The sequence below is a fragment of the Taudactylus pleione genome, unplaced genomic scaffold (genome assembly GCF_031769625.1).
Source record: "Taudactylus pleione unplaced genomic scaffold, aTauple2 ptg000041l, whole genome shotgun sequence".
Classification (NCBI taxonomy): domain Eukaryota; kingdom Metazoa; phylum Chordata; class Amphibia; order Anura; family Myobatrachidae; genus Taudactylus; species Taudactylus pleione.
In genome coordinates this window covers 43,754,710-43,782,653 of record NW_028284443.1, presented here as the reverse complement: position 1 = coordinate 43,782,653, position 27,944 = coordinate 43,754,710, and the positions used below count along the sequence as shown (strand labels likewise).

At 44.3% G+C, this 27,944-nt stretch overlaps 1 protein-coding gene across 2 annotated transcripts; it reads right to left on the bottom strand.

Annotated features, from left to right (window-relative positions):
- Positions 1–3,042: 3,042 nt before the first annotated feature.
- LOC148538127 (nucleoside hydrolase-like) lies at positions 3,043–26,995 on the bottom strand. Of its 2 annotated transcripts, none has more exons than XM_088456737.1 (6): positions 26,751–26,995; positions 23,847–24,040; positions 23,217–23,396; positions 7,857–7,968; positions 4,992–5,128; positions 3,043–4,557 (listed from the first exon to the last, which is right to left on the bottom strand). In XM_088456737.1, the coding sequence occupies exons 2-6, from the start codon at positions 24,027–24,029 to the stop codon at positions 4,210–4,212; spliced, it is 960 nt and encodes a 319-aa protein (XP_088312863.1). In that variant the 5' UTR covers positions 24,030–24,040; positions 26,751–26,995; the 3' UTR covers positions 3,043–4,209. The 2 variants fall into 2 exon arrangements, with proteins under 2 accessions (XP_088312863.1, XP_088312855.1); XM_088456729.1 differs by lacking the exon at positions 26,751–26,995 and adding an exon at positions 26,528–26,734.
- Positions 26,996–27,944: the final 949 nt, after the last annotated feature.

Sequence of the window (27,944 nt, the reverse complement as noted above, 5' to 3'; positions counted from 1 at the left end):
CTATTACTAACACAATAAATAGGTATATAACCAAAATAAATAATAATTACAAGGGAATCAAAGCTAAGCAATAATTAAAGATAAAATATTTCACTGACACAAAAAAAGACAAAAACATAGTTGACCTTTAATTGGAGTCAAGGTTATTACATAAGACGTCGACAGTAATTGGTTCACATTTACTTTCCGAAACAAACTGTGTTTCATGCAAATTGATAAAGATACAGAAACATACATTGTGTATAATAATTTGTTTAATAAGTTATGTCAAATGTATACAAGAATACATATAACACCTATATCAATATAGGCATATGAACCCACCTAATAGAATCAAGTTATGTACACTATAGGCCCATTCTGGCTCATAGAAGGGATCTAAAAAAGCTGTTTGCTTTTTTTAGCAATTAAACAGAACTGGTCAAACAGTACACTTGATATTCATATACCAATAATTATCTAGCGGTTTGAAAACACTGCATTGCCAATAAGGGATTTATAAAAAACGGAAATACAATTCTAAAATCTCATTAATTATTTGACCATAAAAACAAAAATTAGAACATATAACCAGTAAACAAATATCTAAATAACAAATTATTATATTAGAAACACTGATTACTGTCTAATGATTTACATGAGAAAAAAGTAACAGCAATACAAAGCATAGTCAAATCTGAAAGAGTCTGGTGACTGATTATTTTATAAGAAAGGTCCAGTTCAAACCCAAATAAATGTTAGTATAAGATATCAGTTTTGGTTGTATTAGGATTATCTCAAAATAACTAACACTGGCTACGGAGATAAACATATCATTATTTGTGCATCTATAAGGATGCACAATCCCTACAACTAAATATTCAGTACCAAGAGAGGTTTTTTTTTGTGCGCCTAACACACATTAAAGGCACCTACTATATTCAAAACACATCAGGTTAGGAACACACAGTAGAACTATAGGAATTCAAAATAATTTATTTCTTTATATTTTGAATCCTATTTGGCATCTTATTTTAAGATATTTTGTGGGTATTAAAAATCGATATAATGATATTATTAAGTTATATTTTAATATGCTTAGTGTGCCACCCAAAAACAACATATTTCCTCTCCAGCTTTTATGAAATGGATGCTGGAATGTAAAATATTAAGGTAAGGGCGCAGAGAAATACAATAAATTATATATATATATATATATATATATATATATACACACATACATACATACACACATATATATATATATATATATATATATACTATTTTGTCAAACAGTTATTATGGTATGCATATAAAGACTCCGATATATTTTTTTCATTAATTGCATAAAAGAAAAAAATAGAATAAAAAAAAAATCACGTCTAAACTTATCTTTTTTTCGCTGACTATTATTTGCAGGTTCATGTCTCCCAGCATACAGATGTGTCCTTACTCATCTAGCCTCAATAAGCAATGCATCGCAATATGCCTCCCATGATTGAGCCGTTTGTCCCATGCAACTCTGGTAGTGTCGTTAATTTGATATGTGACACTTGTATATCTGTGTGTGACTGAGACTGTAAACGGAATTTTGTGTGGAAAAATCTGTGGCTGCTGAAGCATAGCACTTCGCATGCTGATTGAGACTCAGTCGCACACAGATTTTTAAGTGTCACATATCAAATTAACCACTACAGTCTCCTGGTGCATCCTACTCTCATCACATTGTGACTTAGTTGCATTTTCTACAAAAACAAGACTCAAAAAAGAAGCCAAGCACTAGCAGAGTCTCACGGGTTCAGGTGCGCTGAGAGGGGCTATTGGGTACGACTGCAGCAAAGACAAGTGAGAACATATATGTAGATTGTATTTGAAAGATACTATGCATGTTACAGATTTTTTTTCAAATACAAAATGGAATTCTGTATATGCTTTTCTAACATTGTTGTATGTTTATACCTAATCATAATGAAATCCTTTTTAACACTGATTTTTTTCTTCAGGTGATCGGTATGGCCATGGGCACCAGTTTTGCCCCTTGTTTTGCCAACAAGTATATGGGGGTCTATTCGAAGAGGAGTACATCTGGAATGGACTCTCTAAGGTGAATCTGGTGCCCTTTTTGTGTTACATAAATGAGCTTATTTTCATTTGACAAGAGGATTTAGTTACTGAATTTGTTTAATTTATATATATATATATATATATATATATATAATTTATCATCAATTTGATTTACTCACGTACACTTTCTTGGCACAAGTCAATCACATTGTTTTTTTCTAATTCTAGTAAAAAAGTGTAAGTTGTAATTATTTATACTATCCAAGTCAGAGACAAATGGGCCAACTTAATAGATTATGTTGCAATTCTACAGATCACAATTTTCATAGACAGATGGAAGCATTGTTAGATATGTTTGCTAACAGAGTATATCCCAGTGAAGAATATATTCAAGTAATGCTGCATACACACAGTGAGAATTTGTTAAAGATATGAACGATAAGGATTGCAAAAATCGTTAATATCGTTGACATGTAGGGCATGCATCGACCGATGATGTGCATTCCCGCATGTCAGATAACGATATCTGACATCGACTGTTTGCAGACAGATTTGGACGATTTCATTAATTTTCATACTGTCAGAAATCATTCATCATTCAAATCATCAATGAAATTGTTCAATCGTTCAACGATAAAGATCTGACCGTGTGCATGCACCATAAGTTCCAGTGGTAGAGAATAACTTCTGTACAAAAAATGGAAAAAACAGTAGTAACAAACATCTTTTTGTTTCACCTGAAAATGCATTTTTGTTGCAATCAGATGTGACAAATTGCTTCATGAGACAGCAATATTTAGATATGCGACACTTGTATATTTGTGTGCGACTGAGGGCAGGATTCAGTTACTCGCGAAAAGCCAAAATCGGCGATAACCTCCCCCCAAGTGCCTAAACCTAAACCCCCTTCCCCACCACCTAAACCCAAGTCCCCCAGGGGGGTGCCTAACCCTAACCTCCCCCCAGGGATGCCTAACCCTAACCCCCCCTTCCCCTAGACTAAACCTAACCTCCCGGGGGGTACCGAACCCTAAGTCCCCCCGGGAACGCTAAACCTAACCCTCCTCCCTGCGGCTGTCTGTACCCGGCTTACCTTCGATCGGTAAGCCGGGTGTAGGGCTCCCAGCGTAGGTAAAATGACAGGTGTCGGGATATCGACGCCTGTTGCCCCCTGCCGGGAGTAGACAGTCGGGAAGCCAACGGTCGGGATTCGGTACACCGGCTTCCCGACTGCATCCAGTTGCTGACATTTGGTGAAAATTTCATTACAATAGCCCCGTTACAAATATATTTATAGATACAAATGTTGATGTGTTCAATACTTATTTTACCCGCTATATATACTGTGTATATATTATATATACACAAGAGATCCAAGGGTGGCACTCCAGATGATCACAAGTAAAATGTCCAGGTACCCTCCAATCAGGTCTGACACCAGTCAGCCCAAGTACAATTCCAATGGGGTGGCTCTCTGCTCAATAAAGATGACTGAACACGGTGATATCCCTGATCTTTATTGAGCAGAGTGCCACCCGTTTGGAATTATTATTTTTTTTCTTTCTTGCTCTGTGGCAGGTCATATTATGCCCCTTACCTTCCCGTTTCTCCTGTGTAATGGTGCCAATATACCACAGTGTGGTAACATTTCGACTGGCCAAGAGGATTTGTAGAAAATTGTTATGTTAAAATTAATTGAGAGGTGCAAAGAACACATTTTTCTTGTTTTGTGATGTTGGAACATGATCACCCTAAAAAAAGTTCTAAAAAGCATCAGCACAGAGTAGAGAAGACCCTCAGCCACAAAGGGGTTACATTTATATCCTACTGTTTTCTTACAGAAGTTAATCACTTAAATTATCAAATTACAGTAAGTCTACGCAAAATACTGTTACTGCCACAACCAACCAATGTTGAATACACCAATAAAGACAGACCATCGTATTTTCTGGCCTCTGTAATCAGTTATTATTTCCAATGTACTTTCTCAGTCACAATTAATACACTTTGCTGAATAATAGTGTCCATTCCAAACATTAAGGATGTGCTCATGGTGTAACACATTGCTGCTCCCACTGCAAACACGTATCATGGTAAGTACAGTACCTGGGTTCTGCTCAATGTGCACTAGTTGAGAGTTGACAACTTTAATGGCATTGCTCCTTATTACTGCAATGCTTTCATCAGCAGGTATTTCAACTTTTCTGTGTCACATTTGGTCATGACAATAGCTTTTTGCTTCCTTTGCAGCTTTCCTAGTGTATCCAATACCATCATTCCTCGCGTCATGGTGCCACTGAGCTCTACATCTGCCACGCAGTGAATGACACTGGTGACAAAGTTGTCATCTATGGCTGCGGCCATGGCGTAGGAGTCGCAGGACACAAATTCTTTGGTCCATAACTCATTGGGGTTGATAGAACAGCTTGTGGTGTATTGGTCACATTTTGCTGTGATCTTTCTCATAAACTCTGCTTTTTTGCTATTCTGGGAGAGCCATTCATGGTAGAATGTCTAGGAAAACAAAGTGGTCATTACAGGTCTTTGCTGTTACAACTTTACAAGAGCGGTCTTTGTAGACTTCTTGACAAAATATTTGTCTACTTCAGTAACACGGTTTTGGTCACATTATAATGTTAATGGGAACTCTTATCGTTAGACATATCTTTGTAGTAAATTCACTAAATGTTTCAAAATTGATGCTTAAAAGAGAAGAACTCTGCAGCGGAGCACATATTAATCTTATATTAGTTCCCAGAGTACCGATGAGTGCCCCCCTGGTCAGATATAAGTATTTGGTCTGGCTTTCTTACAATTAATGCAGGCAGCTAAAAATCTTTGTAACAATAATTTATAACAGACTGTTGACAGATCACATTTAAAGCTATGAAGAAGCTGGCTAGCAGAAATGTATTTAAAAAAAATATAAGAAGGCCTCCCTAACTTACCCAAGAAAGGCCATTACGGCATGTGAATTCCCAGGTGGCAATATGGGTTGGACAATCAAAGCCATTCAGGACAATGTAAGCAGCTTCAGGATCACATGCAAAGTTAAATTCTCCACAAACGGTGGTATTTCCCCGGGCTAACAAATATAAGAAAAATATATGTAGAACAAATAAATCATCATCTTTTGTACATAACGTGTTTAGGTTTGTCGCAGGAGCGCTAACACGTCCTTGCCTGTATCAGAATGCAGGCTGTGGTATTTCCAATATCTGACTAGGTTATCAGTAAACATGGTCAAGTTCTGCTTTAGCAGAAATGATAATTGCTCTTTAAAATGCGATAACATTTACTAATGATCAACACACTCAATTTATGAATGGTATCGTCAAGGAAAGGTCATCCCCCAAAACTTTTGTTTTGTTAAGTAATGAGCACAGTGACTGCTGTATTTATGTATCAATCTAATATAAACATTTGAACAGTACCACTTTCATGTTCTTATTTCTGGATAGGAGTCAATTTACCCAGTCTTATTATTTAATGTACGTATTAACAACTGCGGTGTTCTTAGCATTTGTTCAAAAATATGATGAGTCTAAGTGTATTGGCCTCTGACTAGATTCACCTTATATTAGTGTACATTCTGCCTGCTTAATATAATAGTGCTATATACAGTGCATCCGGAAAGAATTCACAGCGCTTCACTTTTCCCACATTTTGTTATATTACAGAATTATTCCAAAATGGAATAAATTAATATTTGTCCTCAAAATTCTACACACAATACCCCATAATGACAACATGTAAAAAGTTTGCTCAATACTTTGTTGATGCACCTTTGGCAGCAATTACAGCCTCAAGTCTTTTTAAATATGATGCCACAAGCTTGCCACACCTATCTTTGGGCAGTTTCACCCAGTCCTCTTTGCAGCACCTCTCAAGCTCCATCAGGTTCGATGGGAAGCGTCGGTGTACAGCCATTTTCAGATCTCTCCAGGATTCAAGTCTGGGCTCTGACTGGGCCACTCAAGGACATTCACAGAGTTGTCCTGAAGCCACTTCTTTGATATCTTGGTTGTGTGCTTAAGATCGTTGTCCTGCTGAAAGATGAACCATCGCCCCAGTCTGAGGTCAAGAGAGCTCTGGAGCAGGTTTTCATCCAGGATGTCTCTGTACATTGCTGCATTCATCTTTCCCTCTATCCTGACTAGTCTCCCAGTTCCTGCCGCTGAAAAACATTCCCACAGCATGATGCCGCCGCCACCAGCCTTCACTGTAGGGATGGTATCAGCCTTGTGATGAGCTGTGTCTGGTTTCCTCCAAACATAACGCCTAGCATTCACGCCAAAGAGTTCAATCTTTGTCTCATCAGACCAGAGAATTTTGTTTCTCAGGTGCATTTTGGCAAACTCCAGGCGGGCTGCCATGTGCTCTTTACGAAGGAGTGGCTTCTGTCTGGCCACTCTACCATACAGGCCTGATTGGTGGATAGCTGCAGAGATGGTTGTCCTTCTGGAAGGTTCTCCTCTCTCCACAGAGGATGCTGTAGCTATGACAGAGTGACCATTGGGTTCTTGGTCACCTCCCTGACTAGGGCCCTTCTCCTATGATCGCTCAGTTTAGACGGCCGGCCAACTCTAGGAAGAGTCCAGGTGGTTCCGAACTTCTTGATGGAGGCCACTGTGCTCATTGGGACCTATTTTTCTGTATCCTTCCCCAGATTTGTGCCTTTAGACAATTCTGTCTGAGGTCTACAGACAATTCCTTGGACTTCATGCTTGGTTTGTGCTCTGACATGCACGGTCAAGTGTGGTGTGTGGGACCTTATATAGACAGGTGTATGCCTTTCAAAATCATGTCCAAACAACTGAATTTACCACAGGTAGACTCCAATTAAGCTGTAGGAGCATCTCAAGGATGATCAGTGGAAACAGGATGCACTTGAGCTCAATTTTGAGCTTCATGGCAAAGGCTGTGAATACTTATGTGATCTTAGTTTTTTTTTTTTTTTTTTAATTACATTTGCAAAAATCTCAAAAAAACTTTACACATTGTCATTATGGGGTAGTTTGAGGACAAAAATGAATTTATTTCATTTTGGAATAAGGCTGTAACATATAAAAATGTGGAAAAAGTGAAGCACTGTGAATACTTTCCGGATGCACTGTAAATGAATGTTAATCAGAACAATACTTCCACTGGGTAACAGTTAACATACAACTTAGTGGCAATTGTCTATAGGTTGTAATATTGCTATAGATATATTAGAGTGTGACATCTATGTATTTATTTTAGTTTATTTGGCATAGGTACAGTATATTACTAAGAAAAAAAAGTTAACAATAAAGAAATCATTCTGTATCCTGTGATAAACTGAAAGGCTTGGATAATTCAAACAAAAATAGCCTGCAGCTGGCTGACACCTTAAACTACATATCAAAATTGTCTATATCCAGACTTGTTGTCTGGATATAGACAATATATCTCAGGAGTCACAAACTATGCAATCATCGATGCAAGGAACAATAACAACATGAACAATATTCCACTTATCCAAATGACTTCACGGAAAGGGTAGTGGCTATGTGGAATAGCCTCCCATCAGAGGTGGTAGAGGCTAAGACAGTAGAGCAATTAAACATGCTTGGGATAGGCATAAGAATATCCTTACAAAGAACTGAGGGTCACATAAGGTTGAGGTTACCCAAATGTAAAAAAGGGCAGACTAGATGGGCCAAGTGGTTCTTATCTGCTGTCAAATTCTATGTTTCTATATGGCTGCTTCAATATTTGACAAAGCACTTTACTATATAAACACTAACACATAGAAATGTATTACAGTATAGTAGAAGATAATTACTTACACTCCATATTACCTCCCATAATGAAAAGGTTTTTAACCTTCTGTGGAAAGGTGGTATCCATGTTTAAAGCTAAAGCGAGATTAGTCAATGGACCAGTTGCTACAATGGAAACCTATAGAAAAATAATGAATAAAATAAAGTAATAAAGGCATGTCTTTCATGGATGTTCTCCTGGGATTTATGTGATGACCTCTTGACAAAGGTCCTATGGGAGTGAAACGTTGACACTGAATATAGAATTTGGCTGAGTATTATGACGAATTAAACAATGACTTAATGCTGAAGTCTGGTGAGTGCCCTCGTTTCCTCCTGTCTGGAGGTACAGTATTTATATGTTTGGACTTGGTCAAAGGACAAAAATAGGTCTGAAACGTGTGAAGCGTGGCTCTGGCTCCTAACAGTGACCTGCAGAAATATTGCAGTGGCTGGTAGTTTCTAAGGTGGATGCAGTGTCCAAGGTCTGTCTTCTCCTTCACAACATCATAGAGGAGAGGATAATCCAGCTTTTTCAGCAGTGGCACTGTGGACTAAATATACTGTATGCTTATATGTTTGAAAGGCAAAGTAATTTAAAAACAACAAAATGCACAATATTAACAAAGGGTTTCTGCACTACTGTAGTTATGTTCAGGGGCACTGAGAGGGGAATTGGGGGGGGGAAGGGTTGTACTAATTACTTGTTGGACGGGCTCAGCGGGGGCCAGTACATGCTGCTGTGTGCTCGGCTGCTGCGGGAGACTGCTCACTGCTGAGCGCCAGCAATCTCCTCTCCTCTGCCTCTGGGAGGGAGCGATCACACTGATCGCGCCCCCCCCTGGATTTGCACAGCCTGAGGGGCTTACAATGCTCCCCACCCCAGCGCCGCTAAGTGGGGCTGCCAATAAGTTTTTTTTCTAACGGGGTGTAGCCACGCATCCCACCCCCTCGCTAGTAATGGGGCCCAGGCCGACTGTCTACGGCCCTGTTTATGTTCTGTGTTCTAACTGCCTATTATGCTATAAGCAAATGGGAATACAGGGGACACATTTCGTTTAGAAACACGAAAGAGTGAAGTGGTTTAGAAAGAATTGTATCCTGGTTCTTTATTATGAAGTGGACTGCACCTTGTTCATAATTGTATTTGAGGACTTAATATGCATAAGGACACATTAAGAGGGTATTTAACCATCAGTTTAGTTGTATTACTGTAGTAGAGCATGCATTTTTTCCTTTTATAACATGTATTGTTTTTTTGGATTCCAAAGCTCCGCTAATATTTGATACCCTTTACTAATTTTTGTTATTATTTATTATTATAATCCATTTGTAATATATTCTTATATATAACATATATACATATTTATAGGAGGTGCTACTCAGCAGTCTTGATTAATACATCATTTGAAACAATTATATTGGTATTTTACTATGAAGAATCATTACCTTGCAACTTAACAGTTACAAATGATTGGTAACAATGAAGCTATAAAGAAAGACATGAGAAGCATATGTCGCTGAATTCAATCCAGTTACAGGATTTCTAGATTAGAAATATGCACTGTATTAAGGATATCTAATAACAGGTGATACTACTGTACTAGTGCAGCATAGCAGTAACACACTTCATCTAACAATCAGCTATGAAAATAAGAATGAGATGGATGTGCCAATGAATCAATTGAGGATTTATTCCTAATATATTATTCACTACTTTGAGATAGACATTTCCTAGGTGCTTCATCTCTGCATAATACTATTAGATATACCATATACAGTAGCTCATCGATAAGCCCATTTCAGTAATGCTTAAGTAGCATTTTGGAGCAATATAACTACTGTAATAGTGCTCTCCTATAGTACTCACATATATAATTTCATCCAAATCGGGAAGGTTAACAATAGACGGTTATCAGTCCGAAGACAGCAGGTTTTCATTTTAAATCTTAATCACTTTTTCTATATTTTCAACACACATTTATTCTATCATAAATATCTTTCAAATTTTTTATTATATTTCGCCAATATATGGATAAGAGAATATATATAGTTTTAATATATAACTAATAAAAAACAAGAGATATGGTAAGAACTTACCTTTGTTATCTCTGTTTCTACGAAGTCTATAGGGTCCACAGGGTGACCTTGGGGTATAGCTGGATCCTGGATCCTCGGGCACCACGGAGTTAAAGCTTTTAGCTGCTCCCAGGATGCACTTGGGTCCATCCTCCCCTATACCCCGCCCCCGAGCCAGAGGCACCTCAGTTGGTAAGCAGCCCAGGCCGGAGGAGGAGACGAAACAGAGAGAAGGAAGACTGGAACACACAAGAACCTTACTCACAGAAATGGGAGACGGAAAACCGGTGACCAGTCACAGAGCCCATATGAAGCCAGGTGCGTCAGGGCGGGTGCCCTGTGGACCCTATGCACTTCGTAGAAACAGAGATAAGAAAGGGTAAGTTCTTACCATATCTCTTGTTTTCTACTTCAGGGTCCATAGGGGTCCACAGGGTGACCTTGGGGATGTCCCAAAGCAGTCCAACTAAGGGCGGGGACGCTCCTGTGCTGATAGGATGCATCCTTTGGGCGCCGGGTTCTCCTGAGAGGCAAAGGTGTCAAACGCATAGAACCTCAAAAAGGTCTGAATGGAAGACCAGGTGGCCGCCTTACATAGCTGAACAGCAGAGGTGCCACGGCTAGCAGCCCAAGAAGGGCCCACAGACAGAGTGGAATGAGCCTTAACAGAGGCTGGAACAGGTAAACCCTCCTGCATATAAGCCTCAATAATAACAGAACGAAGCCAACGGGCTAGAGTCTGTTTGTTGGCAGGCCAACCCCTCTTGTGAAAACCAAAGAGGATAAACAAAGAATCCGACTTCCTCACAGAACTAGTCCGGTCCACATAAACCCGGAGTGCACGGACAACGTCTAAGGAAGTCTCCCCAGCTGAAAGATCAGGCGACTGAAAGGCTGGTACAACAATTTCCTGATTAATGTGGAACCTGGAAACCACCTTAGGCAGGAAATCAGGACGAGTGCGAAGCACCGCTCTGTCCTGATGAAAAATCAGAAAAGGGGGACGACAAGAAAGCGCCCCCAAATCTGAAACCCTCCTGGCAGAAGCAATTGCCAAGAGGAAAACAGTCTTAAAAGTGAGCCACTTGAGCTCCACTGACTCCAAGGGCTCAAAAGGCGGACCCTGTAAGGCCCGAAGAACCACTGCCAAATCCCACGGGGCCACAGGTGGCACAAAGGGAGGCTGGATTCTTAAAACACCCTGGAAAAAGGTGTGTACGTCCGGCATAGCAGCAATCCTGCGCTGGAACCACACCGACAGAGCAGACACGTGCACCTTCAGTGAGGAAAGACGTAATCCTAAGTCCAAACCCGACTGAAGGAAAGCCAGAATATGCGAAACCCGGAACACCTGGGGATCATATTTTCTGGCCTCGCACCACTGAAAGTAAGTGTGCCACACTCTGTGATAGATCCTCGCGGAAGCAGGCTTGCGCACCCTCAGCATGGTGGTAATAATGGAGCTAGAAAAGCCCCGAGACCTCAGGACGGCTGTCTCAAGAGCCACGCCGTCAAAGATAGTCGACCCAGATCCGGGTGAAGACAGGGCCCCTGAGACAACAGGTCCCGCCGTTGAGGTAGGAGGCACAGAGCGTCGATGGACAGGCTCCGCAGATCGGAGTACCACGGCCTTCTGGGCCACGCTGGGGCCACCAGGATCAGTGTGCCTCCGTCCTACTTAAACTTGCGCAGGACCCGAGGCAGCAGAGATATCGGAGGGAACAAGTAAGCCAGTTGAAACAGCCATCTCACCGACAGCGCGTCTATCAGACTTGCGCCTGCGTCCCTTGTCCTTGACCCGTACACGGGCAGCTTGTGATTGTGACGGGACGCCATCAGGTCCAGCTCTGGCAGCCCCCACTTGTCCACGAGTAGTTGGAATACCTCTGGATGAAGCGACCATTCCCCGGGATGCACGTCGTAACGGCTGAGGAAGTCTGCCTCCCAATTGAGGACTCCCGGGATGAAGACTGCCGAGAGAGCTGGAAGATAGCGCTCAGCCCAAGCCAGGACGCGGGACACCTCCGACATCGCAGCTCGACTGCGAGTCCCTCCCTGGTGATTGATGTACGCCACCGTGGTGGCGTTGTCTGACTGCACCTGAATGGCCCTTCCGTGAAGAGCGGTGCCGGACGACTGCAGGGCTCTGTATACTGCCCGCAGTTCCAGGATGTTGATGGGAAGAATCGCTTCCTCCGCCGACCAACGACCCTGAAGTGACAAGGAGCCTGTCACCGCCCCCCAACCCCGGAGACTGGCATCTGTCGTGAGCAGAACCCATTCCGGGATCCAAAAGGGGCGCCCCTCGAGGAGATGAGCCGTCTGCAGCCACCAGGCTAGGGACAGACGCACCTCCGAGGACAACACCAGCATCTGAGAGCGGATCCTGTGTGGCAATCCGTTCCATTCCGAAAGAATCAGCCCCTGCAGGGGCCTGGAATGGGACTGGGCAAACTCCACCATGTCGAATGCCGACACCATGGACCCCAAAACTCTCATCGCTGAGTGCACCGACACTCTGCCACTGCTCAGACAACTGTGAATCCGCAGCTGTAAGGAGGAGACCTTCTCTGGAGTCAGAAAAATCAGTTGCTGACGAGAGTCCAGCAGGGCCCCCAAATGAACCATCCGCTGTGATGGGATGAGGGAGGACTTCTTCCAGTTGATCAACCAGCCGTGCGCCTGTAGACAAGCGACCGTCAGGTGGAGATGCTGGATCAGTACCTCCGGGGAGCTCGCCAGCAAGAGGAGGTCGTCTAGATACAGTAGCAACCGTATCCCCTGGCTCCGAAGGTGAGCCGCCATGACCGCCATCACCTTGGTAAATACCCTTTGTGCCGTGGAGAGGCCAAAGGGTAGAGCCCTGAATTGGTATTGGTTGTGGAGAATAGCAAACCGCAGAAACCGTTGGTGCGATGTTGCTATAGGCACATGGAGGTAGGCGTCCTGGATATCCAGGGAGACAATATTATAATCCCCCGGTTCCATCGCCAGAATGATGGAACGCAAAGTTTCCATCCTGAATTTGGGAACCCTGAGAAACCTGTTCAGGGACTTCAAATTGAGGATGGGACGATGAGAGCCATTGGGTTTCTGCACCAGAAACAGCGTAGAGTAATACCCCATCCCACGTTGAGACTGTGGTACGTGTATAATGACCCCCGCCGTCAGCAAGGCCTCTACGGCTTCCTGAACCTGCAAGGCCTTGGTTTTGTCCTGAGAAGGACTTGTGCAAAAAAACTGGCGAGGCGGCCTGTGCCGAAAAGACAGGGCGTACCCCTGGGAGACCACTTCTCGCACCCAGGCATCCGTGGTGGTATTGTGCCAGCACTGGGTGAATTGAAGAAGTCGGCCCCCCACTCTGGGGTCCCCCAGAGGGAGGCCTGTCCCATCACGCAGAAGGCTTATCTTCTTGCTTGGAAGAAGGGCGCCTAGCACTCCAGGCTTGCTTCTTTGGCTTTGAGGCGGTCTTGGGTGCGGACTGCCTCGGGAAGGACTGACCCTTTGCCTTGCCCTGAACCTGTAAGGAACGAAAGGCCGAGCTCCGGACCTTAGCAGGTATAGCAGCTGAAGGGAGGAAGGCTGACTTGGATTTTGCCAGGGTATGTACTATTTTGTCCAGGTCCGCACCAAATAGTAACTCTCCATTAAAAGGTAAGGCCTCCAAGCCTTTCTTTGAATCCGGGTCTGCTCTCCAAGACCTCAACCACAAGGATCTGCGAGCAGACACTGCTGCCGCCGAAACCCTAGAGGTCAGAAGGCTAGCATCCAAAGATGCTTCTCCAATGTAGGAGGCGGCATCTCTCATCTGTCCTAACAACGCCCTCTGGACATCCGGAGCTTCATCCGTAAACGTGTCCTCCAAGGAGTTGGCCCACCCCTCAATGGCCTTGGCCACCCAGGAGATGGCCATGGACGGCCGGGCTACAGCCCCTGAGAGAGAATAAATGGACTTTAGACAAGTCTCCACCTTCCTGTCAGTAGGATCCTTCAGCGAGTATATAGACGGCAATGGCAAAGTAGCACTCCTGATGAGGCGTGTTACATGGGAATCGACCGCAGGCGGAGTTTCCCATTTCTTACAATGCGCTTCCGTTACTGGGCGTCTGCCAGGCCACCGCCATGTGATCAGTCAACTGATCAGACAAGGGGAACACTGCAGAAGGAACCTTAGCTTTTTTAAAACTAGGATACCTCGACTTGGGAGCGGGTGCCTCATCCTCAATCAGAAGAATGGCCCGCACCGCCCTAACCACATTGATGGAAGACTTAGTGTCTACCTCCTGGACTGAGGCATCTGAGGCCAAGTCATCCTGCACCTCACCATCATCCGAGGACCCCTCAGAGTCCGAAAAGTGCGCAGCCTGCGCCATAACTGCGTTTAGACGCCCTGGAGGGCACGTCACTGCGCAACATCAACTGAAAAGCCGAAGATGCTGCCGCCAAATCTTGGACAGTGTGGGAAAGCGCATCCACCCAGGGTGGAGGAGCTGCCCCAGGGGCCTGAAACGGCACCACAGCCTGCTGCGCCACAGGGGTGGACTGTATATAGATTGGCAACCCTGCATAGGGACCAACAGGCTGAGACCCCAGGGGAGTCTGCAATAATTGTGGGACACCCGGGGAATGGGGGATGGCAGGCTGGGGCAACGCCCTAGTAGGGACGGCAGTCGGGACCGACAGACGGTCCGAGATGGACACCAGCACCTGGGAAAACATCGCCCATGGTGGCTCCTGCGACATAGTAGGTTTAGACATACCAGGTAGCGCCTGGCACCGTCCGCACAGGCCGTCCTGTGACGAATCCTCCCTATCCACTCCAGCAGAACAGCGTCTGCAGGAGAACAATACCGGAGCCCCGGAGTGCTCAATCTCCTCAGACATGACTTAGGAAGAAAACGTGCGCACTCACCCGTGTGCTGGACAACAGCCCACAATATGGCACTGTGTAGCACACAACTGTATGTGACGGACCTCACAAATACGTGATCTATATAAGTGAGGTCAGTAGAAACACCCTTCCCCCACACATTTGTAGGGCTTATAGGAGAAGGAAAGGGATAGGTATAGGCTGACAGTAAGTAGAAAAAAGACACAGACAGGCAGCACTAGCAATAGTGCTGTGTACACTGTCCTTTTGCAGGGGAGAGGTACACAGGGGGCCGGCCCGCGTGCTCCGAGAGTATCTGCGCTGCCACTTGGAGAAAATGGCTGCTGGAGACTTCAGAGGAGGAGTGGCCGTGTATCTGCAGCTCAGCGACGCCAGACTACTAGTTGAAAGGCGCGCTGAGCTGAGGGGAGGAGCCGCTAGACAGGAAGGCTTCCTCCCCTGGCAAGCAAATTTAACCCCCGGGTTGCCGGCATCCCGCTTGCCGTTTATTTACCCTGGTGGTCTAGTGGGGTATTCCTCCAATAGAGGGGGAGCCCGCCGCCACCGCTAGCGCCCCCGGTCTGTCCCCTAGACCGGGGGGATGGGACTGCACTTAAAAGGAACCCGCGCACCGCCGCTAATCAGCGGTGCGCAGCTTACCTTGATCTCCCCGGCGTCTCCGCCAGCAGGGAGAATGAGCGGCAGCGTGGGCGTCTGTACAGACAGCCCATCGCTGCCGCTCTGGAGAAAAAAACTGAAGTAAAAATAAAATTAATTTAACTTAGTTAAAAAATAAAAATAAAAAGCTTTAGGGGGCTGCTCCTGCAGACCCCCCCGCAGGGTGACCCGACTCCGGCCGGGCACCATCTTAAACTGAGGTGCCTGTGGCTCGGGGGCGGGGTATAGGGGAGGATGGACCCAAGTGCATCCTGGGAGCAGCTAAAAGCTTTAACTCCGTGGTGCCCGAGAATCCAGGGTCCAGCTATACCCCAAGGTCACCCTGTGGACCCCTATGGACCCTGAAGTAGAAATTATGTTTTAATTACATTTTTTTCAGAAGATTATTCTAAGAAAAATATTGTATCCAAATAGTGCACTTGGTATTATATCTTGGCTTTTTTCTTTCTTGTGTTTCAAATGATGCTTGTGTATCCTATTTTCTTTGCAAATTAGATGCATTTGAAAGTAAAACATTGCACAAAAAGATGCTCAGCACTACAGAGTCACGCCACGACATGGTGAGTCTCGAAGGGCTGTTAACGCGTAAGTAAGATGTATGTGGACACATCTGTATGTATACACTTTAACTGTGAGCTCTGATAATGAGTCATATCTAGCTTATCATACCAATGCACAGCTTGTATGATCTGATAAACCTGAAGAAAGTGTACAGAAGCGTTTTCAACTCCAGTCCTCAAGGACCCCCTAACAATGCATATTTTACAGATCCTCTCTGCATCACACGTAAAATAATTAGCATCACCTTGGGATTTTTTAACATGTGTCTGCCAGTAATGAATACATCTATGCACAAACTAGGATATCTGTAAAACATGCACTGTTAGGGATACCTGAGAGCTATAGTTTTGAAACTCTGGTGTACAGAAAAGAGGGAATTCTAGATCTGTACATGCAAAGGTTTAGTTAATATGAAGTCCCTCATCTAGGTGAGAGGGTTTTCAAATCAGTGTAGGATGCAATTCACGACTGCTGGATTTGGGGTGGCCAATTTGTTACATAGTTTTTGCAAGCAAGAATGAATAAAAATATAATATTCTCCATGTGGCTGTGGGTAGAGTCATGAGGCATAGCACAGTGCTTAAATCAATAATCTTTTCTTGTCTAAAGAGTTCTGTATTTATTTAACAAAGTTACATTTTTATTTGACATATTAACTATCAGCTTTTAAAAATATAAATACACACTTTAAGTACATAAGCAAAAAACCTAGCTAATAATATTAACACCAGTCATTAGAAACTGTACACTGTATAAATAAAATAAGGGGGTGAAATAAAATTGGATTCTTTTTTATGTACTCACCATAAAATCCATCATCCATCTGGGGTAACACTACTAAGCTGACGCTGGGTCAGGTGGGCTGAGCCACAGGAGTAGGCACTAGAAAGTTAATCGTATTGGCCCCGTCCCCCACTTCACCCCTCCTGCTTCTCTGAATCCTCAGTTATCTCTAACAAAGCTGTTTGGAGAAGCAAAGTTGCACCACTCTAACAACTATAAACTGAACAAAATCAGTAAAAGGCTAGAGACGCAGAATTCGCAGTGGTCCACAGATAGATGAAAAAAAAAAAAATCTAATTTCCTCATCATCCGATCTGTGAGACCCTATAAAGTTGACACTGGGATTTCCCAAAGCAACAGGTGGGGGGCCTCACCCAGCAAGGCCACACTAAACACGGTGGGCGAAACTAGCCTCGGCATAATCAAAAGTATGAAAACGGAAAAACTTGGTGAACGTTTGCACATAAGACCCGGATGCCGTCCTGCACAATGGTTCCACCGAAGCACCATGGTGAACCGCCCAAGAAGCTTCGATTTCACACATCGAATGGGTACGGAGTGAAGTAGGAACAGGCACACTTGAGGACAAATATATCTGACGAATATCTGCCGTCACCAAACTAGAAACAGAACACTTGGAGGCTGGCCAGCTATGCTAAGGAGCATCCACCAGCACCAATAGAGAATCAGAACAGTGGAAGACCGAGGTACGATGAATGTAAATCCATAATGCCCTCACCAGATCTAAGGGATGAAGTAAAGAAGAAAAATAACCTGGAAAAGAAGGAACAACAATGTCCTGGTTCAGGTGAAACTTGGACACTACCTAAGTCAAGAATGACGGCTTAGTCAGTAACACCACCCTATCAGAATGAAAAATAATTAAGGGAGGCGTACAAGACAGAGCTGCCAATTCGGGTACCTGTTATGGAGAGAGTATTATCTTCAGAGGATATAGTCCCGCAACAGCCTTGAGGGTTGGAACACTTGCCTAGCTGCGGCCGTGGTGCAGCCTTGAGGGCTGGTAAGTCTTTGACTTGTTGTGGCCTGTGGGCTGAAGAACAAGATGCGGCCTTTGGGCTGTGTAGCAGCCTTGAGGGCTGGTAAGCCTTGGCTTGTTGTGGCCTGAGGGCCGTGGAACAAGATGCAGCCTTTGAGCCGTTCAGCAGCCTTGCGGGCTGCTAAACCTTGGCAAGCTGTGGCCTGTGGGCTGTAGAACAAGATGCAGCTTTTGGACAGTGCAGCAGCCTTGGCTGTAGTGTTTTGATGAAGGACCTGTGTTGACACAGGCGGTGGTATGCTGGGTTACTGATCCTGAGAGTCCGGGGTAACTTTAGTCGAAAGGCCACAGGATTCACTTGAGATGCTGGATTGCGGCCTGTGCCGCCGGGTTCACACAAGCGATGGTATGCTTTATTGCGTACTTTGGATGCTGGATTGCAGCCTCTGCCGCCGGGTTGACACAAGCAGCTGGATGCAGAACTGTGCACTCTGGACACAGAGTGCTGACTGTGCCACCTGGATGACACAAAGGGCAGGTAACAAAAGCTGACAGGAGGACTGGGTACTCGACTGGATAACAGGAGACATCACCAAAACCGGAAAAACGTGAAACGCTATCACCGGCACCGGAGCAGCCTTCGCACCAGGAGGAAATAGCCACAGGAGCCAATCCAGGACAGACCAAGGATGATGAACAGCTGATGGAGAGGAGTTCATCGAACGATCGCCCGGCGTTAGCCACGCCCTGCGTTCTCATTACGGCAGCCTGTGACAATACCAGTCAGGTTTTTGAAGAGTGTCCAGGACCAAATTTAAATTCCAAGGAGGGATAGGAGGAATGTAAGGTGGGTGGATGTGCAACACCCCATGCAGAAAAGTCTGCACCTCCAGAATAACCACTAAACGCTTGTGAAAAAGATATTAGCCGAAAGGAAACAACGTTCACACCACGAAACGTACAGATGCCAGACATGGTTGATAAATCTTTGATGAAACTGGCTGCCTGACATGAAACATAGTAGAAACCACTGGTATCAAAAAACTATATGCTCTCAAGAGCTTAGTCTCAAGAGCCACACCATCAAAGTTAATCTAGACAAACTGGGGTGAAGACATGGCCCTTGTCGAAGTAGGTCTTCTCTGAGGAGGAGACACCACGGATCGTCGGCCAGAAGACCCTGCAAAGACGAATACCACGCTCGATGTGGCCAATCCGGGGCAATGAGAATGACCGAAAGACCCTCTCATTAAGCCTTCTGAAGCAATCTGGTCACCATATATAGAGGTGGAAAACGATACTCCAGTCTGAAGGACCACAGAACAGACAGTGTCCGCCAAAGTTGCTCGAGGGTCCCTGGACCCTGCTCCATAGATTGGCCTCTTTCCTTAACAAGAAGTTGCCATTCGGTCTATATCAAGCATACCCCAACGGTCTGCTATGGCCTGAAAAAATTCCTGATGGAGTTCCCACTCCATCACTACTGAGTGATGACTTAGAAAGTCTGTCTCCCAGTTTTCCACCCCGGGAATGTGGATCATCGATATCGCAGGTACCCAGGCCTCCACCCAAGAAAAGATCTGGACCACCTCCAACATAGCCTGGAGACTCCAAGTGCCTCCCTGGAGACTGATATATGCAACCATTGTGGCATTGTCCGACTGAATGTGAACCGACTTTTTGTGGAGGACATCCTGAGTTTGTGAAAGAGCCAGTCTGACTGCGCTAATTTCCAGAATGTTGAATGGGAGCAGTGCCTCAGACCTGGACCAACGGCCCTAAAGCTGGAAACCAAGGGTCACCACATCCCAACCAATTAAACTTGCATCGGTGGTGACTAGGGTCCAATCTCATATTAAGAAGGTATTGCTTTTGGACAAGTTCTGAGACTGTAGACACCACTGAAAAGATTGTCACATCTGAGGAGACAAATAGAAAAACTTTGTCCAAACAAAGCTCCATTCTGACCCAATAGGCCAGAATTTGGGTCTGCAGAGGATGATCATGGAACATGGCCAAAAGGAACTGCCTCAAACAACACCACCATCTTTCCCAGGAGTTTCATACCCCTGAGAATCGAAACCTGTGGCAGATGAATTTCAGTCCTGACCAGAAACGAAGAGACTTAGATTTTGGAGGTCAGACTTGCAAATAAGGGATTTTTTTCCCCATTGCTTGAGAAATAATTTGAGAAAGTTCTAGAGCAAACAGCATGTCCCCCTGAAATAGAACAGCTTCCAGATTGCGCTTGGACTCAGGATCCGCCTACCAAGATTAGAGCCAAAGCAATCATCTAGCTGAGACTCCCAAAGCTGAAATCCTTGACAACAGTGAAGCTACATCCAAAGCTGCATCGCCCATATATACTTAGGCCCCTCGGATCTGGCCTACCTGGTGGAATCAGCATCAGATTGCATGCCTGAAGCCAACTGCTCAGTCCAATAATCCAGGACATTGTTTACCCAAGCAATCGCCAATGCTGGATATAAAGAAGCTTCTGTGAAACAAAAAATAGACTTGAGCAATGCTTCATTTTTTCTCTTAGACTGATCCTTTAAGGACGCAGCCTGCATAGTAGAAAGAACCATAGCTTCGAAAGCCTGGCGATAGGCGCATCTACTCGGGGAGGCACCTCCCATCTGGTCGTGTCCTCATCTGAGAACGGATAAATTGACTTAAATCGGCTTGGAATCTGAAACAGTCAGTCAGGCTTTAACCAGGCTTCTGTCAATGTACCCGCAAAATGAGAAAATAGCGGAAAAGTGACCACCTGTTTCTGTCTACGCTTGAACAGAGAATACGAGGTACCTGCCTCAGAACCCTCTGCCTCTAAATGTTTAAGGTCTGCCTGACTGCAGCAATCAAATCCTGAACTTGCAGGCTAGTTGGGGAATTCTCCTCCTAACCAGTCTGATCTTCCCAATCAGGATCCAGAAGTTCTCCCTCCTCTTGGCAAGAATCAGAATCATATTCTCCAGGGAAAGTAATCTGTTGGGATCCAGAACGCACCATAGACATTAGAGTTGAAGCTGCAATCTGTTCCATTAAGCCTGACACTCTAGAAAACAGTAAACAGTAGCTGAGGCCGGTGACCAAAAAGGCAAATCAAGAAAGTTAAAACAAATCTAACTAAGGAGCTGGAAACATAGGCCCTGATTCAGACCTGGTCGCTCTGAATCAGGGCCGGGCTCTTGTTTTTTTAGAACGGCCTCCTGGTCGCTCGCATAGCTGTGGGTGACCACCCACAGCTACAGCGAGCGGCCATGATGATGGTCGCGATGGTCAAGACCATCGCGACCATTGGGCTTGCGACGAGACCCTTGTGGTAGGGTCTCATGGCCGCAAGCCCCAGAGTGCTTTCGGCTCTAACAGAGCCGGAAGCTCTCCACTGACATCACTTGTGATGTTAATGGGGCCGCCCCCAAACGACATGAATTCTCATGGGAACACCTCCGTTTGGGCAGCCACTCCCCGGCCCGCCCACCAAAGGGGGCGAGCTGTCACTCAACATCGACAGCTCGCCCCCTTTGTTGCGAGACCCGTAGCGACGGAGTGCCCATCGTTAGCCAGGTCTCGCGCATGCGCACGACGGAGCCGGCTCCGTCGTGTGCATACGCTGTGGGCCACCATCGACCCGGTTGCGAGCGCTCAGCGCTTGCGAACGGGTCTGAATCAGGCCCATAGTGCCTAAACATAGTGCCTAAACATAGTGGCAGAAGGAAACAACTGAGGCTTCGGGGAAGCGGGAGGGATTAAGTGGGGACAAAGTGTTAATCAGATTAACTTTCTAGTGTGTACTCCTGTAGCCCAGCCCACCTAACCCAATATCAGTTTAGCAGTGTTCCCCAAATTGGATAATGAGGAAGCAGCACTAGAAGTAGATTACACCTCATTAACAGTAAGCAGCTAAACATTTATTAAAAAGGTAAAACAACCATATATGCATCCTCATTCATAAGTGTAGATGCAATTGAAATGCATACTACTATGCACTGTCCGTACTTGTGTGCGCTCAGTTCTGGAACACATACAGTGTGAAGATATACTATGCATCAGTTCCCCAGGCTGTTTCCAAATTATGTGCATACATTTCCAGAATATGGACATCTCACACAAGACACAGCAGCTTCCAATATTCCTTGCAAAATGAGCCATTAGCGAAACCGCATCACCACAAAAACATCCTTCCCTAGTCTAAAATACAGCATATCCCAACTAGACCCCTACACTCTGAATAAGACCTGGACCTCTCATCCACACTTGCAACCTGCTAGAATTCCTGATTATTGGATCTTTATCAAGTTACACCAACTCTATGGAATTCCCTCCCTCATACAGCAAAACTTTTCACCAACCTGACAACCTTTAAGTTTTCCTTTGAAAACTCAACTATTCTGGTAATCTTACACAATTCTTGAGCCATCTTTTTAATAACCCGACTGAACTGCACAAATCTGCACAACAAAGGTTGGATTCAAGAACCATGCCGTCAAAACCAAGCGGGGCAAATCGGGGTGACGATATGGACCTAGAAGTAACAGTTCTGGACCGCAGGGGCAGACGATATGGAACGTCTAAATACAAAATAATAATCCAACCGCTTGCGCTCTGGGACTGCAACCCAGTATACGCCCAGGAGCACCACTCCTCCAAATATATAGATAAAGCAATGAGCGTTCCCAAAGGCGCTGTCCCCCAATCCAACATAAAACCACACGTCTTCTCTTATTCTGATATTGTAGATATGTTACTCCAAATAAGGAAAGAAAAAATATATATGTGATGAACGTTTAAACTCATAGCATTATTAATTGGATTTGTAAAATAACATATAGATAAGTGTACCCACCAGATATGACTTCTTTGGGGCCAATCCTATTACCCGCGATGATCTCGCCGGTGCGAGTCTTCGCGGCAGTGGCCGCACTTTACGACAGCCCGGATTCGCCTAATATTGCTCGCAGCCTCATAGGGCAGCAAGCAAAGTTTGGTGAATTCAGGTTCAAGTCGGGCTGCGATGTGCCGGTCCATTGCCGGTGTTTTATTGCTGTTGCAACGGCACATCGCACCCTTTGCACGGAATAGGATTGACCCCTTTGTTTCTTTTTTTGTGCATATATGATATTCAGACCATGTTGACATAATGACTGCATACTGGCCTATACAGTGTGTGATTTTTATTTGAACTGGCCCCTTTAAACTGAACATGCAAAAGATTTGAACGATTGATCAAAATTAGTACCATCTATAAATATAAGATAATCCTGGGTATTCCAAGTAGAAAGGTGCAGTGTTTGCCCAGTAGGGATTAACATTAACAACAGAAAGTTACCATGGATTTGTACAAACTACGTAATCATTTAAATATTAAAGGGTGACTACTGTACAGTAAATTATAGTTTCTGAATTAACCCACCTGTCCAGGATATTCATTGGTTATCCTCAGCAGTGCAAGAACTGCATGTTCTTTTTGTAGTAAGTCAAGACCAGGGGAGGTAGGATCTTGTACATCACCCAAGCCATCTATTCCATGGTAATGGCTTGCATTAATAGAATTTCCCAGTAGTGCTCTACTGGCCCCACTATATACAGGGATCTGCCAGATAAAAACAATATTTCAAGTAACCATACTTTTAAAAACACAACCAGTAAGACGGTCTCAATTGTTCCAATAATCAACATTTAATATGCATTTTGTGTTAGCATTTATATTAAATTTCATATTTTTTTTCTGTGTACAGATTTTTATTTTTAAACAAAATGACCAAAAAAATAGCATGATATATATTTAAAAGCAACAAATAAAGAAAATTGTTAAATCAAATTTTTTAGCATACATTTCATTCTTTTTTAAAGTCTCTACTTCATAAAATAAAATATTGCCTCATGTCAATGCTTGTTCTTATGATGCTACTGTAAATGTGTTCATGTGCATAAATAGTTCCTTTAGGTGACAGTTAATGCAGATTCTTTTTCCCCCTCTATAACAGTTCATCTTTTTTGCTATTTTTTCAGGTCCATCTGACAATAGGGAAAGAGTGCTCACCTCAAGTCTGTTGCAGGTTTGTAGAACACGCAGGACATTCTTGCAGACATTTTCTAATGTACAGTTCCCATGGCAGCAAGTTATCCCCAGAATCTCAACGTGTGGAGCTGCCAAGGCCAACATAAGTGCCTGAGCATCATCTATCCCACAGTCCACATCTACCAGCAGCAGCTTCTTGGCCATTTAGCAAAGTACTAAAAGAGAAAAAGATCAGGTTATAAATGATCTAGGCTCGGTTATTCAGAATTGTATACCTGCAACTCTCAGATTTTATACCTGGTCACTGACTGTTAGGCCTCCGAGAGGGTATGGATAATGTGGTTTTATTCAAACAGAACCAAAACCATAATTGTTTTGGGAAGAGGGGGAATTACTGTTATGTTCAAATGTTATGTTTTGTTACTTTCTTCACCCCAAAACATAAATATTTTCCTAAACATAATTTTGTTAGCTGTTGAGTTTTGATATAGGACATTGAGGTAGGCCCAGGATCAAAATTTGTAAGGAGGCCTATTATTCTTATGGGAAGCCCTATCAATAATAAGAAATAAAATGGAAGAAAGTTTAAAGCTGGCCTGTCATGCAAGCTAACCACACTATTTCACATACAATTACACCAAGAAGCAAATCCAATTCAAGGTGAAGGCAGCTCGTGTTGCACATTTATCTGCCAGTTACGTTAGGCAGATTCTGTTTGCCATTCCATGCTTTCTACAGTTAATGAAGAGAAGCTGTTTGAATCTGCCCCAAAGGGTCTGCATTACTGAGCTGAATAATACAGAGTGATTTCAATACGTTACGAAGGGGTCTATGTACTAATAATCGCGGACCAGCCATGATTATTTTCTATCCATATCGCCGGGGATATTTTCATTTTTAACGAAAATATCTCTGCTATTTACAAAGGGGAACTTGAGGTTACAGTGGTTGCGGTAACCCAGGGCTCGACAAATCCCGGTCGCCATGGTGACTAAGATTTTAGTCCTGGCGACAGAGTTTTCCAAGCCCCACAGGGAGGCTCCATTTGCCGGGCGCCACTGACATTTTACCAGCGGGCACCCGACTACCCGCAGACGGAGCGCACTCCTGAGCTCCGGCGTCCGGCTGCCCCCACGGGCACTATGGGAGAGACGTCATGAAACTATTACAGGGGCTTACTACTGGGGGCACTATTACAGGGGGCTTACTACTGGGGACACTATTACAGGGGCTGGTATGGGCATGTAGCAGAATCTGGTGACCAATAAAGAGGCATGTGTGGTGAATTGATGGCATGTGGGGGAGGTTGAGGGGCACTGAAAGGACATGTGTGGTGGTCTATACAAGCTTTCATATATTTTAGTAATAGAGGATGGTCTTGCTCCTAAACTTTTAAGGTGGCTCCTAGATGTTACAAAAATTTGTCGAGCTATGCGGTAACCGCTGTTCCTGCGTGTTATATCCACGGCAAATAGAAGAAGTCTTTCACAGAAGTAAAACACTTCTCTGGGGGAAGCTGGCACTGCGTATGCGCACAGTGTCAGCTTCCGGAGCCGTCTTGGGGCTACGGTGGAGAGATCGAAAAAGTAGTAGTAGTGTACCTGGGGCTAAACTCTTTGCTTTTTGAAGTTTAGTACATAGGGGTCAGATCGTAGTCCCCATTGATAATAATGGGGACTGCGATCTGCAGCGCTAATTAGCACTTTGCAGGATATTTCTTTTAGTACATTACTACAATACATAAGATTATGCAGAAACTACAGTTTCTGTATCATTTTATGTAAACAACAGCTTAATACATAGGTCCCTAAATCTATCCACCATGCTAGCTCTCAACCATCTGCAACTTGAGGCCATCCCGTATAAGATTAGGATACTGTGCTAAAGATGTGGAAGGGTTTGTAGCTGTCTGTAATGGAGTGTAAAGGCAATATTTAATTTTAAACTGACCTACAGTTGAATATCAGTGTAACACTGACCAGTGAAACTTTAACCCTACGGTTCATACCTGAGACCAATTATTTTGGGGCTTAGTGCAAAGTAATAAAATGTATACAGTCTGAGTGACCGTACATGAGTGTATTTGTATTGTACTGTAGTTAAGATGTGTCATAGCCATTTTTCTGCATTCCGGCCAGTGTTAGAAGCGTAGAAATGGTCAGGATACACACATATCTGTTGAAGTGTTTTTGAAATTTTTTTAGACATTAATAAGAGAGCAGTGGTAATGAGGTTACAGAATGCATTTTCTGTGCAATAATAAGTTTCATGAAAGATACTGACACATTAATAAAGTATTTTAACTATTTTTTTTTTAGATTTCATGCATTAACCATGCCAAATATATTAAACGTTAATTGCAGAGGTGTATACAAGTCTTTACTCCAGTCATTCATTTTATGTAAAATAACAAAAATTGTATTACTATACTTTCTTGAAGAAGCTCACCTGACTATAAAAAGTGCAAAACAGTTTAAAATGATAACACTATATATAAACGTAAAAGTTTACAAAAATTAAACCACATCAATAACCTACTGTAGGCTCATAATGCACAATGAATCAATAACACATGAGGAAACGAGTCCCTGCATCAACCTAGCAATAGCTTCTGTCACAAAGAGACCAACACAAACAAAACATGCTCAGTAAAATGAAATAGAGAAATCAGAAAGCTGAGTGTCTTAACAATATTATCTTACCAAACTGTCAGAAATTCCTTGTAAGACAGAGAAGAGTCCGTGGCCCTGCATGCACAACTTATTACTGAGCAGTCGTTCCAGCAAAGCAGTTACACATGCACAGTACAGTATGCCTCATGTGACCCTGACACAGGCATGTCACTCATGTCTGCATAGTAGAAATGGCTGGAAGCCTTCCAAAGTTCTGACAATACTGTAAGCTGCTGACTCAAGTACTACTGACCTGCACTGATACTGACTTCACCCTGCAGCGCTTCTTCCAGGAACGGTAAATACCGAAACACGCCCCCAGTCCTGATTGGCTGCTTGGGAATTACTGTTCTGTCAATCAGCAGCCGGGACTCTTGACCTCTATGGCACCGCCCGCTCAGCCTCAGCTCAGCCTTTTGTTTTTAAGAGTGACTGTTTCTCTGCTGCCCTGACCCAGAGCCAGCCCTGCTGCCGACGAGAGAGAGAGCGCTTGTACATAGCGACGTGCTGCGGCTCTCTCTCCCAGGATGCTGCGGAAAAACAATTGAACTTGAAGAGAAATGTGGGCGGGCTATAAATATGTGTGTAGGTTGGGATCAAGCAATCAATGTACTTTTAATAAAAGGAGTGCACACACCTCGTAGGCGTTAGACATCGGTGCTTAAAGCTTCGCCCACCCAGACGTACGTTTACATTAAGCCATGACCATTTACAGTAAAGCCCACCCCATTTCAAGGTGATTCAGGCCAGTCACTGGCACTGCCTTTCTCGCCAATAATTGGGACATTTGGGACTGGAGGTATGTGTATGTAATGTATTGTTACAACAGTAAAATTGTTTGACTATGCACATACGTTTGTTTTAATGTAAACCTGTATTTCTTCAGGGTCCATTAGGATCCACAGGGATACCATGGGGTGTAGGCAGAGGCGTAGAGAGCCGTGCCGGGCCCAGGTGAAGAAGGGGACGTGGCCTAATCACGGGAGGCGTGGTAACGCCCCCTTGAGCAAAATAAACCCACACTTTCTACTTCAGAGTCCATAGGGTATCCACAGGATACCTTGGGTATAGGTGGTTATGTCAGGCATCGGGCACCATAGAGTTACGTTTTCAGCCTCCCAGGATGCACTAGGGTCCCCCTCCTATATCCCGCCACCGAGCCAAGGCATCCCAGTTTCGTTTGGTGCCCGGCCGGAGTCGGATGCACCTGCTAGAGGGGGGCTTAGAAGAGCCCTGAAGTTTTCTTCATTGCAGCTGTGGCTGCACATCTGGAAGTACAGCATGGACAGTCAATACTGACGTCCATGCTGTCTTCCCTACACCCCGCCGGTACCAGAACGCCGGTACCGATCTGGGGATGCTGGTAAGCATCTGGGGTCACAGCTAGCGGTGACCCCAGATGTTTTGGGCCATGGCCGGATCTAAGGGGGACAACAGGTAAGCAGCA